Raw genomic sequence first — 15,528 nt, 5'->3', positions numbered from 1 at the left:
ATCAACACCTTAAAATGATGCCACAGAAGGGAGAGGGAATGTAACGTGTTACCAATTCAATAATGTTCCTGAAGAATTGACGTACAACCCTTTGATTCAAGTTTCTGGAGCACCTTAAATAAAACCCGAAGTTTCAGATGCTACTGTTGAGTTTATGGATTTTTCAGAATACAAGGCTTTCTGGCAACACCAGAACACAAATTGGCTTTATTATAACATTTGACAGCACAATCGATTTCTGCGGCTTTTAAGAAGGTGGCTCTTAAACTCAGATCCTAATAATTTTAGAGATCAAATATATTTTTATACCTGTGGTGGAGAACTTCTTAGTCAATATGAATGAATGCTTACTGAACATCCACAATTACTGAAAGCTTGGAGGGAAATGTTTACCAAGACTCTGGACTCCCAGAGCGCCCATGCCCAGCACTTGAGGTGCCTTTTAGCTGTTCTCCTCAACTGCTGGCTGGATGGCTGTCTGCAAACACAGCTCCCAATTCTTGTAGTAGGAGTCCTGAGCACCCAGGAGGAACCCAACCAGAGGCCATCTGCTAAGAAAATACATCTGCTATCACCCACCGCCTTCTATAGGAAATTCGCCTTAGACTATTCTGGTGAGCAGGTAGCAGTTGACTTATCCCTTCTCAGTGGACAGTATTCCAATTTGGCTTCTCTAGATTGTATTTCCCAGTATTCAGCAGGTAAGATCTATTACTATCCCTCTTATCATCAGGACAACCCCATCCCAGTACAGAAGTTACCAAAAGACCTCTAGAGGTGCCTCACTTGGAAGACTGGATTTGAGGCATTCAGGAGTCTTTGATGAGGCAGCAAAAGTCTTTCCCTCCATACTTTGCATGGCAACATTTTTGTTCATTCGGCTGACTTATTGTCTTTGACAAATGTAAACTCAGGTGTTGGGTAGGCAGTACAGATGTCAGTAGAAGAGAGTCTAATAGTTGATTTCTTTTTAGTCAGCACTCTTGTATATGTCTAACACAGGTGAACAAAGAATCTGTGTCCATACTTTGTGTTTTCTAGTAGTGTCAACTCCGAATGAAATTTTTTTCTTTCAGAGCTGATGTTTAAGCAATTTCAGGGTTATTGGCCACTATAACTGTTGACAGGTCTGTACTGCCAGCCTGAGTGAGGTTCAAAATATCCTAGTGAGTTCCTACATACACACTCGTTAAGCTTATTCTCCTTCAGTTCTAAGTATTCAGGAGCCTAATGTCATGGTTTCTTTTTGTTTATGTCTTTTCCACTCTTTGTGTTGGCTCTCCATAAATAAAAGCCATGCCAGACAGGCACAAATGCACATCTAGATGATTGCATTTCTGCTTTGTGTCAAGTGAAAAATCAGACCATGGTTTATCTGATACTCACAACTCATCCTGGTTTCTGTAACTCTGCTAATACCTCATATAAAGGAGCACTCAACATCAGCAATCGGACCATCCCTCTGCCCTTTATCTTCAGCTTTCTTGGAAAAGCAGAGTAAGGAGGGAGCTGTTCTCATGGGTTCAGGCTCTGTAGTGATGCTGGGTTGCAAAAAAATGTGGACCGAATTTTCTCAGCCAAGTTCTAGGATTTCAAATTTGCATCAATTCCACAGACTATGAAGACCTTCCAGAACTGGATACACCATCATCTTTCAGAACAGTAGCTTTCATCTCTTGACTTAGAGAGCAGAGACCATTTTCCCTTACACTTTACATAAGAAGGGATGAAAGTTTAATGAAGGTACCTTCAATACATGGTAGAAGGCGGAATAGAATTTGCATTATCATATGATGACTTCCTCCTGCCTCATTTCTCAGCAGCAAGTGCCTAAGTGAACAAATGCAGAAATATGATTTTGTTATTTCTAGGGAAAGTCATGATAATGCAGAAAACCTTTCTATTAGGTTTGTGGATGAATGCAATCATTAAGATGTTCTCTAACTGTGATATGAACAAACTATAGCAAATAAAGAACCACAGAAAAGAATTGAACATGCGCCTCTGAAATACTGTATTTTTCAAGTCAAAATATATCTATAGATGATAAGGTACCTTTTTATATGCTGTCAGCTATTTTTGAACTATTACGGATTAAAATAAGACAAGGCAGTATTGCAGTGGCAAAGTAAATTTTGTAAAATAAGATTTTTTCAAAATGTAAAAAAAGTTATATAGTGTTACAGTATAATACATGTTTATAATTTTTGATTTTTTTCTTCTCCTTTTTTATATTTATCTATTTTAGTGTACTTGTCTATTTATTTCATTTTTATACCATTGAAAAGAAGCTACGTATTTACGGAATATTGGGATGTCAGATTTGAAAAACATTCAAGACCAGCTAGTATAATCAGGTCTCAGACCTTATGTCATTCCTCATATCAAATAATATGAGATGGTAGCATGGTTGACAATACTGATTTAAAGTTTGTGTTGATCGACATCTTGATTTTAGTAGGCTAAATTTTCACAGAAACCTCAAGCAGTTTGCAATCACTTTTTGTCTTATACAAAGAACTTATTTTATAAGACATGTATTGAGTATATGTACTGTGATAACTGATTTTTCATCATGCAATTAGTATAAGTGTAAACCATGCTAGTCTTAAGACTAAGGTCATTTTTTTATTACTCACAGGATCATATATACAAATGTATCCTGTGTTGACGGTCAGTGCAGTTACCCTTTTGTGATCTGGGGTATACTTGGAAGGATAGTATAGCCAGTGTCTCCCCATCACTGAGTGAAATCAATAGTTAATTTGTTTCTAGAGTCCAGTGGACTCCTGTACGCCAAGGACATGGCACTTCATGGATACGTTAGGCCCTTGTCTAATAAGGGAGCACCTTGTCAGCCCATATTTCAGCCCAGTGGTGGAAGTGTAGCAGCACATCTGGGCACACTGAGCTATGGAGCATTTGCTTTGATGCATTTTGGCATCCTCTCTTGTTCCAGTGGATAAGAAAGGAAGAAAAGAATGACTCACCAAAGCAGAAACCTGAGGCCTGGTAGAATCAGCGGCGTCAGCTAAGTGGACTCAAGGACTCACAGTTATCAAAAATAAGGAGATAGGAGAAAAAATAGAAAAGGGTGATGGAAACTAAGAAAAGAGAAATGCGTAAATGTGGACAATGGTGCAGGACCTTTGCAGGGAATTTGCAGCGGTTGTAGAACAAGAGAAGGCTTTTGGATTTGCCATCTAAAATGCTTATTGTGCTCTTACTGAATACTTGGTTATAAGTTATTTGGTTCTATTCCCAATTGTTTTTATATGTAGATTACATATTCCCCCAAAACTGTAAATTCACTTAGTAATGACACAACATTCCTTTATGTAACATTTCCTCAAAACAGTAGAGTTTTCTGACTTACAGACTTAATAATCACACCCACACACAGAGTTTTGAACCCCAGCTTTGTCACTCACTAATGGTGTGGTGGTGAGGATGTTATTTACTATCTCTGGACCCCAGATTTCCCATTTATAAAGGAAGGGATAATAAGAATAACTATATTATAGAGTTGTTGTGAGGATTAAAGTAAACCATGCATGCTAAATGCTCAGTGCCTGGCATTTGTGTAATTGTCAGTGGATTTAGTAGTTATGGTTCTTACTAGTTTTATTATAATGAACACATTAGTAAGACCCAGCGAAGGTTCAGTAAAGTGCTCAATACATACTTGTTGACTGATAAGCTGATCCTTAAAACAGAAAAATGAAAAATTATCTTTATTCCTTCCCCCAACATTTACCAGTAACCTAAAAGAAAATGAGTCCATTACAGTCAAAATCTCAGAAAAACCATTTGTTTGGAATGGGTGTGTCATGGAGCAGGGATGACAGTTAGAAAGCATCAGTCTAGGTGAGAGGCAATATGGATGTTTTATAACTGCCCATATAACTTTTCAATGTATACAGATTTTTATACGTTAACAATATTGCTACCTTAAATATAAAAAGGTAATTTCTCTCTGTATCCTATTGTCTTAGATTGTACTTAAGGCACTCTCAGGAAGCCTGTTTGGTCATTTTATTTTTTACCTTAATCTCCAGATTTTTCAAAGGATTTTCTGTTGGGGAGCTAAAGGTCATACACACACACACACACACACACACACACACACACACACACATATATATATATATATTTTTTTTCACTAACAAAAGTTCATCTTTTGCTTTTTCCCTATAAAAGGTGTGTATCTGCAGATAGGAACATTCTGACATATATGATAAGCGCACCTATATCTTAGTAAATATTTTCTCAAATGTCAGTGGACTGAGTATGTCTGACATGCAATGTATTTCAATTTGCCTTGTAGACCTCAGCCAACTTTTATGAAATCGTTGTAATGTATTTAGACTTACCTGTGATGATATTTGGCATGATATTATTGCCTTCATTTACCGTGGATGGATTTGTAGCTTTTTTGGAAGAGGTAAGAAATATTATCAACTATGTCATTAGTTTTGAATATGTAACCTATCAAAATGCTTTGCCTAAATCTTAAAGACAGAAAGTGGGCCCGTGGTTTTCTGGGGCTGGAGTGGGAATGGTGAGTGACAGCAAATGCATATGAGGTTTGGGGTGATGGAAATGTTTTTAAGTTGAATTGTGGTGGTATCCTCACAACTTGGTAAATATACTAAAAAATCCTTGAATTGTACACTTAAAATGGGTGAATTTTTAGGGTATGAAAATTGAACCTCAAGCTGTTACAAAAGCTATGCCATATGCACTTTGCAAAATGTAAGCATTGTTTAATGCTGTTCAGCACTAGTGTCAGATTGAAAAATGCTGCCTGGTTTCATGAGTATTCATTATCCATTGTGAGGGATACACTCCTGTACAAACCCATTCATCAGTCACTCATTTGTTCAAAACTATATATTAAACACTTCTGTGTTAGGTGCTGTGCTAGTAATTGGGGACATCTGATGGACAAGCTAGCACAGTCCTTCCTTTCACAGAACGTGGTGGACGCAAAGACCAACCTCAGGCAAGTCCGTGCAAAGGGCTTAAAGGCTGCAAAACAGAAGGGCAGAGGTACAAGCACAGCTGGTATCAGAGCATTCTTCTAGGGGAAGCAGTGTGTAAACACAGTCTTGAAGAATGAGTGAGAATTAATTCGTGGGAGAGTCGGGCAGGAGGTTAGCACGTTCTGTAGAATCAAGCAAAGGCATCAAAGCAGGGAAGCCCAGGAGGCATTAGGTAAACTGACTATGATTCAGGTGGAAAGACATGTACAATGAGATGAGCAGGAGAGCTCGGTCAGGACCATGTTTTGGGGGGCCCTGCGTCATTCTGAGTGAAGTGGCTTTAAAGAAAGTAAAGAGGGCTTCCCTATTGGCTTGGGTTCTTGGGAACCTGCGAAAGCCTTCCATCTGCAAAAACACTTTTCCATTGGCGGAGCAACGCCTGGAATTCTCAATGGAAAATGTATACTTCTGCTGAAAGCATTTCTCTCCTAAAGTATAAGCAGACCTGCGAAGCGAAACACGTGAACCTGGATCTGTCACACATTACTTAGGAGGAATGAGTTACTTTCTGAATGCACTGATGGGTGAAGAAAGGATAACACAACGGGACTGTGGTGGGAAGCAGCCCCTGTTGGGGTAGGAAGGAACCCTGAAAAGGTTTGAGATGTCTTATTAGGACAAATATTGTTGGCCCCTAGAATTTTTCATGATCCAGGCACCTCTTTCTCTTGTGTTTTCAGTGGCCTTTCAGCAAACATTAGACCAAACTATTAAAGGGAAAAAAAATTAGAAGAGACAGACATAGATTATCTGTTCATTGAATGGCATTCAGAGTTGAGTAGGGGGCCTCCTCTCTTGGCAGGGAATTGCTTGTCACCAGTGCACAGAGAAGAATCAAGCTTAAGGGAAATATGCAGTGTGTGACTTTCTGTAAATGCAAATGATAAAGCTGATGAATTTCAATTTAGCCTTTTTTTTTTTTTGCCTTTGCAGAGAGGCTTCCAGCACCAAGAAAAACACCAAGACACAAATTTCGACCTGAGTGAGGTTGATCTTCTAGTATGCCTAATAGTAAGAAGGTTTTTCTAACTCAGCCCCTGTTTTTTTAAGGTAGTGATCATTTGCTATAAAAACTGTTGATCTTGTCTGAAGTGTGCCAACTTTAAAAGTGGTTTTAATAAACACTTTTAGAATAAACAATTACATTCAGACATGATTCCAAATCCTAGAGTTACTTTTCATACACATGAATGGATGGTTTAAATCCAGAATTCAATATAAAATTAATTTCTTATGTTTGTTTATCCTGTTTATTTGCCCCTTCCAAATTTGAGAGAGCTTGCAAAAAACACAGATGCAATATAACTGACATCCTTTGAATTAGAGATTAACGTCCAATTAAAAGTGAAAGGGAAAAAATGATTTTGTGACATATTTAGACTGAAGAAAGCTACTGTGTCTGCGTATAATGTGTCAGCACTTTCCTAGGCACAGGAGCAAATGTAGACAGAAGTCCCGCCCTCATGGAATTTATTTTTCGGTGAAAGGAGCTGGATAATACACTCAATAAATAATATACACTATGTCAGACGGGTGGTCAGGAAAGGCCTGGCTGGGAAGTGACGATCTGAAGGAGGCAAGGGAGCAAGCTGTAGCGATAGCTTGGGGAAAAACATTCCAGTAGGAGGGCCAAGAGTAGCCCTGGCTTCTTGCAGGGGCAGCCAGGAGGCCAGCCTGGTTGTGGCCGAGGGACCAAAGAGGACAGTGGTACGAGAGAAGGTCACAGAAGGAGTAGGGTAAAGTGGGGTGGATAGCAGGGGTTACACAGAGCGTCCCGGGTCCCCACAGTCCCCAAAGGACTTCGACTTTACTTCGAGTAACTGAGGAGTCATTGGAGGGTTTTCAGCGAAGTGATATGCAAGGACTTACATGTGGCAAGAGTAGCTCTAGTGAGTGCGTTGAGAATAGATGTTTGGAGAGAGAGGAGAAGAGGGCGACCAGGTAGCAAGGCATTGCAGTACTATGGTGAGAAATTGTAATGACCTGGACCTGGGTGGGAGTAGCACAAGCCGGGGTGAGAAGAAGTTGGGCTCTGGAGAATTTTGAAGGTAGAAGAGATAGGATTTGCTGCCAGACCAGATGTGGGTTGTGAGAAAAAGAAAGGAGACAGGGTCCCCTACCTGATGGTCACTTATGGCTGGATTTCTTCCCCAGTTTGTAAGAATGGTTCACATCTGTCTTACCTGAAGACAAAAGGCCACCAGCTGAATTCAAATGTTTCAATAACGTCTGTGAACTTATGCCTAAACGTCACTGTTTTTCTTTGCTCCTAGCCTTACATTCAGGCTTTGCTATTCGTTTTTGTCCTAAGATGCATGGAAAAAAAGTGTGGGCACAAAATAATGACAAAGGATCCTGTTTTCAGGTTGGGATAAAACTTGATTTCATACTTACTATCCTATTTGAATATTCCTAGAGCGTGGCTGTACTATCCACCTGTTAGTGCAGATTTATCTTTCCAGTGCAAACAGCGTGCTGATTTTCATGCCAGTCAGTGGGTCGCTGGCGTAGTGCCTGGAAACAGGACTCCCAGGCAGAGCTCTGACACCAGCCAGCAGAGGGAAGCTTTCAGTCCATCAGACATGCCCTTCTCCCATCCAAGATGACTGATTATATGCCCTAGAACAGGAGAGATGGATGACACTGGTTGAGCAAAATAGTGCATCCCACTTGGGGGACTCTAGAAGGGTGAACATAAAGGATACTAAGGCACATGTTGGGTGTGATTGGATGGGCTCACAGGGAACAGAGAAAATGTAGCTGATTGTTAAAGAAGCAGCTGTACTTGCTGGTGGATTTGAAAGGGTTAAAGATGCCAACTGAAAGAATGGCGCCAACAGTGAGAAAGGGGTGGGAGTTCTTGGCAGAAGCAGTATTCGCAGGGCCGCCATCATCACCAGTTTATGGAAAGAAAGGGACAATGGTGGATGAACTCACAGGGCAGCTGGGTTTTTATCTACCTTCGACAATAGAAAAACCACACGTCATGCATTTTGTTTTCACCACAGAATTTCCCCTCGAGGTCAAGAGGCTCGACCAAATCCGGAAGAAACTGTCGATGAAGACGAAGATGTTCAAGCAGAAAGAAGCAGAACAGCAGCCGCCCTGACCATTGCAAACTCAGAGGAGGTAGACAACCAAGTGACAAAGTGCATGTTAATAGAACGAATGCTTGAAGAACTACCCAGCGTAGTGGTTGATGTGCAGGTTTTCATCTTGAAAGTCTGGAATCTGGTGCATTTTTGTGATTCCTAAATATGCAGGTGCTTCTTGGGAAAGTGTCCCGGAAGCTCAAAGAAGAACACAAAACATAATGGTTCTTTTCTTCTTTTGAGAAAAATAGAATATACATAAGTAGAGCTATCATTTCGAAACCAAAAGTTTCATGAGGTGGGGAATTTATTGGGTTGTCGGAAAAGTCATGACGTGTTTTTTCTATGTTTTTCATTGCAAAAGTGCGTCATGACTTTTCCGACAACCAAATACATGAGATATGTTATAAAATCCTAATGGAAATTAAGATTATGAGGGTTGACTTCGATGTTGCCATGAGATTAGACACTGGTGTTCTGAGAAGGCAGGGAAGCGGCTCCCATGACATTATGCTGTTTCTCACTCCACTGAGAAGCAGGAAGCACCAGTGCAGCCATGTTATATTTGGAACAAGCAATCGGATTACCCTCAACTCAAAATATGGCTTGGTTCATGACATAGGGCAAGACAGGTCCAGTCGGGAGGACATAGGGATGTAAAGTCTCTGACATTTAAGAAGAAAATCACATTGTCATCTCTTCCAGAAACCCGTCATAATTGCTAGCTGTCTACACAAGGAATATGCAAGCCAGAAGAAAAGTTGCTTTTCAAAGAGGAAGAAGAAAATTGCAGCAAGAAATATCTCCTTCTGTGTTAAAAAAGGTTAGGAAGAGTCACCTTTTTATTCACCATTAATTTTAGAACTACCCACTGGACACCTGTGTCATGGGCACTGTTGTAGCTGCTGAAGCATTCATTCATTCAACATGTAATTTGTGAGTGTCATTCACTCAACATATCATTGTGAGTGTTCCAGGGACAATTTTAGGCTCTGAAAATACAATTATGAAAGAATCGGCAAGTCCCTGTCCCCATGGATTTTACATCCTAACAGGGGGGGGGGGTAAATAAACAAAAAGAACATATCAAGAAAAGTATCTGAGATCACGTAGACAAGTTGTTCAAGGAACGTTCAACTATGTGAAATGACTGCGAAGTCACACTGTGTGTGACTTGGGGCTGCATTCATGTAGGGTTAGGGAAGACCTTCCTTGAGCAGTAACATGTAAGCCCCAATCGTGGGGACAAGACGGTGCCAGCTCTGTGAGCATGAAGAGATGCGAGCACCCCAGGCAGAGGAAACAGCGAGAGCAGGGACTCAGCGTGGGGGTGCCCGGGGGCACAAACAGCCAGGGCAGTGGATGCGTCTGCAGGTGGAACGGATGAAGTCAAAGAGGCCAGCAGGGCTTGGTGAGGGGCAGCTTTGTACAACAGAGCAAAGAATTTAGATGTCATACCAACTTCAGCCAGCGTCTGGTCACCATTTCATTTATATTTTGAAAAAGGTACACACTGGCTGTTGTTGGTTCATAAAATTGGGCTGTGGACAAGTGAAGAGGCTTTGTATATCAGTTCAGATGAAAGGTGATGGTGGCTCAGACACCGATGGTGAACATGTCCCCGACTTCCCAAGTTTAGGAATCACTGATCTGTGTACTCAGCACATCAGCCATCGACTACAGAAAAAAACCTGGGCACATTTCTCACTGAAAAAGTAATCTGGAAAAAAAAAAAGGATGGGTGTATTGACATGAAACCCATAAGCTTTTCACTAGCATTTGATATAATTCTAGGAGTGAAAGACCCTGTTGGTGACATGGATTACATCCATGTTACAAATTTCTACATGGTACTGAGGGGTTGTTGAAGGTTATTGAAGGAACAGTTTTATGTTCATCACGATTTCACTTACAGTACTGACATTCAGTGATTCTCTTTCAGGTGAAATATTGGGATTGCTAGGACCCAATGGCGCTGGTAAAAGTTCGTCTATTAGAATGATAGCTGGGATCACGAAGCCGACAGCTGGAGAGGTAGTGAAAAACGAAGAAACGGTTTCCATTCCCCAAAATAGAAATTTTGTGATTAACATAGATTATAGCATTGCAAGACTACCCTTGCAGGAGTTTAAGTAGTTTTTAACAATAAATGTATGACGTAATTTCTATAATATTTCTTTGATGCCCAAAAAATGTAGGCATGTATTAGCTATGGGCCAGTTTCTTGAATAATGGCATGGTTGGAGAAAAGGCTACACGTGTTTCTAAAACCTGTTTACTTTCTTAGGTGGAACTGAAAGGATGTAGTTCCGTTTTGGATCACCAGGGAGACAGCATGGTCAAGTTCCTGGGGTACTGTCCTCAGGAGAACGTGCTGTGGCCCAACCTGACGGTGAGGGAGCATCTGGAGGTGTTCGCAGCCGTGAAAGGGCTGAGGAAAGCGGACGCTGCACCTGCCATTTCACGGTACACAGAGGTCATGTGATTCCTTTGTGTCAGGAGACAGAGAGGCTGTACACTGACGATGAATTCACTAATAGAGAAAGAACAGTAGAAATGACATCTCCACCTTTGCAGAGTGTCCGTGGTAGGGAGAGCAGGGATGGGGACAAGCTGTTTCTGGCCTCCCTGGTTGAGAGATCTTTAAAAAAAACAGCTGCATAAAATAATTGACAAGTGAGTGAGTAATCATCCATTTCAGTTCTAAATTCAGAATTCTAGTTATTCTTAAAAACGTTTCCTGAGAGGAAACATCTTCCATGTTCCAAAATAAACTTTAGTTTTTGTTTTGCTTTGTTTTGTTTTTGCTTTCGTCATTAGCGTTAGAGTCTTGAGAATAATAGCACCACGCTGAACCAATGCTGTTTCTCTTCCAAGCGATGTCATCTCCCCCAAATCCTCCTTTGATCTGATGTTCTCACCCTGTTTTCCATCAGATTGGTGGAGACTTTCAAACTGCATGAACAGCTGAGTGTTCCAGTGCACAAGCTAAGGGAAGCAGCCATGAGGAAGGTACGTGTGGTGTGTGATGTCACTCTGAGGGCAGACGCGGTGGCGGCAGCAAGTAAGGTGTGTGTCTTCCTTGCAGTTGTGCTTCATGCTGAGCATCCTGGGAGGTTCCCCTGTCCTGCTTCTGGATGAACCGTCTGCAGGCATGGATCCAACAGGACAGCAGCAAATGTGGTGAGAGTGACAACCCTCAGAGCTGAAGTATAATAAGCCTTATGTAAAAGCTGCTTTTTTTTTAGATTTTATTGGGGAATTGGGGGAGGGGAACAACGCTGGAGAATTGGGGAAAGGGAACAGACAAGTTGCTGTCCTTTTGTTCTTCAGTCTAGTTGTGGAGGACGTCGCTTCACTGGCCCAAGTTGGTATTATCTTTGCGCTTTTCCCAGGTGAGGCAGATTGGTCACCGGCCATTGGACGGCCACTCACGCCGGCTGCTGGCCGCTCACACTGGCTCCCAGCCACTCACGGTAGCCCATGGCAACCCACTGCAGCAGTGGCTGCAGCCTACGCCGTCACCGGCGACTCACGGCAGCTCAGCTCCAGGTCGAGCTGTTGTTCACCATCTTAGCTGTAGAGGGCGCAGCATCACTAGCACATGTGGGATCCGAACTGGCGGCCCTGCTGCTCAGAGCTTGCACTCCCAAGCCAACTCTTAACCAATGAGCCACTCAGCCGGCCCTAAAAGCCACATTTTGAAACTGATCTTAGAAAAATCAAATCCACTGGTTCCCAGTTTAGTGGAGATAGTCCACATTATTAGGAAAACAAATATTTAACAAGTAGGTTCTGTAATGTTGCATCATATTCATGTGGTATTCATATTTTTAAAAAGCAAAACAAAAAAATCCTCTAAGTATTTTGTTAAAGTTTTAGGTCTTGCAGTGTGGAGTGTATTTTAATTTGTCTTTCAATTATTGAGGTGTCTATAACTATTTCCTTAGAAACTGTTAATTTACTGACACAATTTCCCCATTTCCTTTTTTTCCCCCTTTTACCTAATCTGTCAAATTTGTTTATCCAGTTATTCTTAGTTTTTTAATTCTTTTTAGTTTCCTATCTATGATTTTCCATTTACACTGATAAAATTTTCCAATCCAGTTTCATATTTGTCACTGTCTGATATTTTTACAGCTTTTAAAAAGAACTTTATTATGGAAATTTTATATAAATGTAAAGAGAATTGTTTATGAACTTATACCCATCACCCACTTTCAATAGAAGGTCAGTTTTTCTTCATCTATACGTCCACCCACTTCCTTTCGCTAGTCCTCAGTTATTTTGAAGCAAATACTAGGCAGCATGTCTTTTATTTATAAATATTTCTGTCAGTTTTTACAAAAGCTATGAAATTTTTATATAGCTTAACTGGAAAACTATTAGCACACCTAAAAATATTAAAAACTTTTCTTTATGTTATCAAAAGCCTAATCAGTAGTCATATTTCCCTGGATTTTTTAATTAAGATCTGAATATGATTTATAAACTATATTTTATCTCTAAAATGTCCCCCCCATCTCTTCTTTTCCCCTAAGCTCTTTTTTTAACGGTGTTGATTTTTTGGCTCACTTCAGGCAGATGATCCAGGCAGCCATTAAAAACACAGAGAAGGGCGCCCTCCTGACCACCCATTACATGGCAGAGGCCGAGGCCATTTGTGACCGCGTTGCCATCATGGTGTCCGGGAGGCTGAGGTGGGTGTTTTGCAGAGCCTGCACTTGAGCCCCAAATGAGATTCCCTATGAAAAGGGCAAAACCACCGTGGCAGCTGGAGTTCTTTCTCTCAGCTCCCTCAGTGACGCCCTCTCCCTTATTTGAAATTTAAGAATAACGTAAAAAATTAAGGGGCAACATTTGTTCCACCATGTTGTCCTTCTTCCCCATAGATGCATCGGCTCCATCCAACACCTGAAAAGCAAACTTGGCAAGGATTACATTCTAGAACTAAAAGTGAAGGAAGCTGCTCAAGTGACTTTGGTCCACACTGAGATTCTGAAGCTTTTCCCACAGGCTGCACGGCAGGAAAGGTGAAAGGAGCTTTTGGTTATATGAAGAAACCTGTTGGCTTTACCCATGCAGTGGTTCCCTTTCTTCCTTGTGAGAATGTCAGGGTGATTGGATTTCATAGTGAAGTTAGGGACCTCAAAAACTGACCCATTGAGTCTTCCATATGAGGAGACTTGGGAGCTACCCAGGAAGCTGTGTCCCTGAGGAAGCCTGGGGACACCCTTCATGGGTCTCCTTGGCCATCCAGAGCTGATCCCCAGCTCTGGAGGGGGACTTGGAAAAATTGGAGGGAAGCAATTTTTGATGACTCAAACCCATATGAGACCCCATTTGGGCCCATGCCACCCTCCCTGGGCCTCCTTGTGAATATTTAAAAGACGTAAATATAATTTAAAAGATGTAACTATAATAGTATTCAGGGTGAATCCCCCTCATAGGAAACAAGCAGCAACCGAGATAATCAAAGGGCCTCCCTTTAATGGAATTTTCATGCCTCAAAATGGAGACTAGAAAGGTGTGTGTGCATATACATAGATGCAGGTGTGTGTTTGTGTGTGTCTCTGTGTTATTGGCAGGAGGGCAAGGAAGTGGAACAAGAACTGAATTTAAAATTCCCTGGAGGAATAAACACACCCAAGAAGCAGAACATGACAACTGCTGTTTCCATTTTAGCACAGTATACATCTAATGGCCTCATGTAAGAGATATGCCAGGGCATGTAACTCAGTCCTGTTCCTAGACATTTGTCGTCACAAATCTAAGAATTGTTTTGATGTAGGTGGGAAGATGGTGAATGGTAAGACTGGAAGAACAAGGGCTGGCTGAAGAGGGCCAGTCCTAGAAGTATAGGCAGCTGTGGACCACGTGGGAGCATCGCACTTCTGTTTGGGAGGAGCTGAAAAATGGGGCCTGAGGTCATACAGCTAAAAGTACCATGTGGAAACCCGACACCCCAAAATCAGTCCTGGCTCTTCTCTCCTCAGAGGCCTGGGAAGTGTTCAGTTAAAGCTTTTTGAATCCCTCCACTATTATGCCCCTCTCTCCCAACCTCGTGTCTCTCTTTCCTTAGCTTTCTGGTGACAGGGATGAAATATTAAATTGGGATTAGTCCCAACCTAATTTGAACCTAATTAAAAAGATGAGTTCAAAATATCTGTTTTCAACAAGAAAAAAGGTTACATAAATGGAGCATCAATGTAATTTAGAGAACTATCTCCAACAGCCAGCTACCAAAGCCATTTTAAGAATTGTCCATTGATAAATTATTTTATTTCCTATGTAAGCCATACATTAATTTGCATTACCTTTATTTTAAGAAGGAAATTGCTGATAACGTCAATAATTATTTCGATGGTTGTTTTTTCCCCCTTGAAACTCAAGGTCAAATATGACATTTTCCTATCCCCAGGTATCCTTCCTTCTTGACCTACAAGCTGCCCGCGGTAGATGTTCACCCCCTATCTCAGGCCTTTCACAAATTAGAGGCAGGTAAGAATGATCTTTTTTAAATAAAACTTTTGAAGAATTAATTCAGACTTAAATAATAATTTAATAGGAAATAGCTGTGTAATACATTTTTAAAAATAGGCCCTGCAGGGTATGATTTTTAAGAATCCTAATGGTGGATAATGGTGGGATTTAATCCCAACTTTGGTTAATTCAGCTCTCTGGAAAGAGGTTAATCTTCACTGCAGCCGGAAGCTGCAGAAAACACGTAATCGTGCTTGACTGGGTTTTCTGTGAATCCACGCCATGAACCTCAAAGAGCCCGTCAGTCCAGTCTGCTTTGCTTCCTTGTGCACAGTCCATTCACACCAAGTGTCCGAAATGATTCCTTCCTTCCTTTTCTTACGTAGCCGTCTCCTTCCTGCTTTCCTCCCTCAGTCGGTGCCCTTGCTTTATATTTCACTAGTAAAATAACGGCAGCAGAAAACCTCTCTGCGTCTGCGCTGTGTGTCCCCCTTCCTGTTCACGATGAACTGTCTGTGTCTCCAACAAGGCCATGTGCTGCATTGTGCATCACTCCTCTTGCCACTTGAAATTGTCCATTTTCTCTCTTCCTCATTATTTTACCTGGGCCATTCCCAGCAGCAGACCATCATGGTGGAATTTCTGAACACAGCGTGGTGGCCAAGAGATCCGATTCGAGTGCCAGGCTCTCAGGGCTCCCATCCCAGCACTGCTGCTTATAGGCCGGGGGACGTGGGACAAAGTTACCCAACCCCCACATGTCTAGATGGCTCATCTCTACCACGAGGGATAACATCAGTGCCCACGTGTCAGGGTTGTCAGGAGGGTTAAATGAGTTCATTTGTAAAGAGCTTAGAACAGAGCCTGGCTCATTGTGCTGGAGATCATACAACTCTCTGGTGTGCACC

At 41.5% G+C, this 15,528-nt stretch overlaps 1 protein-coding gene and 1 pseudogene across 5 annotated transcripts in view; both read left to right on the top strand.

Annotated features, from left to right (window-relative positions):
- Positions 1 to 15,528, top strand: part of ABCA6 (ATP binding cassette subfamily A member 6) — a 58,280-nt gene that overhangs the window by 39,542 nt on the left and 3,210 nt on the right. For all 5 annotated transcript variants that reach the window (XM_019623810.1, XM_019623809.1, XM_019623812.1 and 2 more), the window contains 12 exons: positions 4,328 to 4,444; positions 5,979 to 6,056; positions 7,319 to 7,410; positions 8,054 to 8,174; positions 8,843 to 8,960; positions 10,080 to 10,171; positions 10,425 to 10,603; positions 11,074 to 11,149; positions 11,226 to 11,320; positions 12,718 to 12,837; positions 13,030 to 13,170; positions 14,559 to 14,638. In XM_019623810.1, coding sequence (XP_019479355.1) covers positions 4,328 to 4,444; positions 5,979 to 6,056; positions 7,319 to 7,410; positions 8,054 to 8,174; positions 8,843 to 8,960; positions 10,080 to 10,171; positions 10,425 to 10,603; positions 11,074 to 11,149; positions 11,226 to 11,320; positions 12,718 to 12,837; positions 13,030 to 13,170; positions 14,559 to 14,638 — 1,309 coding nt within the window. The remainder of the gene's footprint in view (positions 1 to 4,327; positions 4,445 to 5,978; positions 6,057 to 7,318; positions 7,411 to 8,053; positions 8,175 to 8,842; positions 8,961 to 10,079; positions 10,172 to 10,424; positions 10,604 to 11,073; positions 11,150 to 11,225; positions 11,321 to 12,717; positions 12,838 to 13,029; positions 13,171 to 14,558; positions 14,639 to 15,528) is intronic.
- On the top strand, positions 14 to 2,114 carry LOC109371345 (protein transport protein Sec24A-like; annotated as a pseudogene).

The sequence above is a fragment of the Hipposideros armiger genome, unplaced genomic scaffold (genome assembly GCF_001890085.2).
Source record: "Hipposideros armiger isolate ML-2016 unplaced genomic scaffold, ASM189008v1 scaffold_562, whole genome shotgun sequence".
In the NCBI taxonomy this organism is placed as follows: domain Eukaryota; kingdom Metazoa; phylum Chordata; class Mammalia; order Chiroptera; family Hipposideridae; genus Hipposideros; species Hipposideros armiger.
This window is presented reverse-complemented; position numbering and strand designations above follow the sequence as displayed.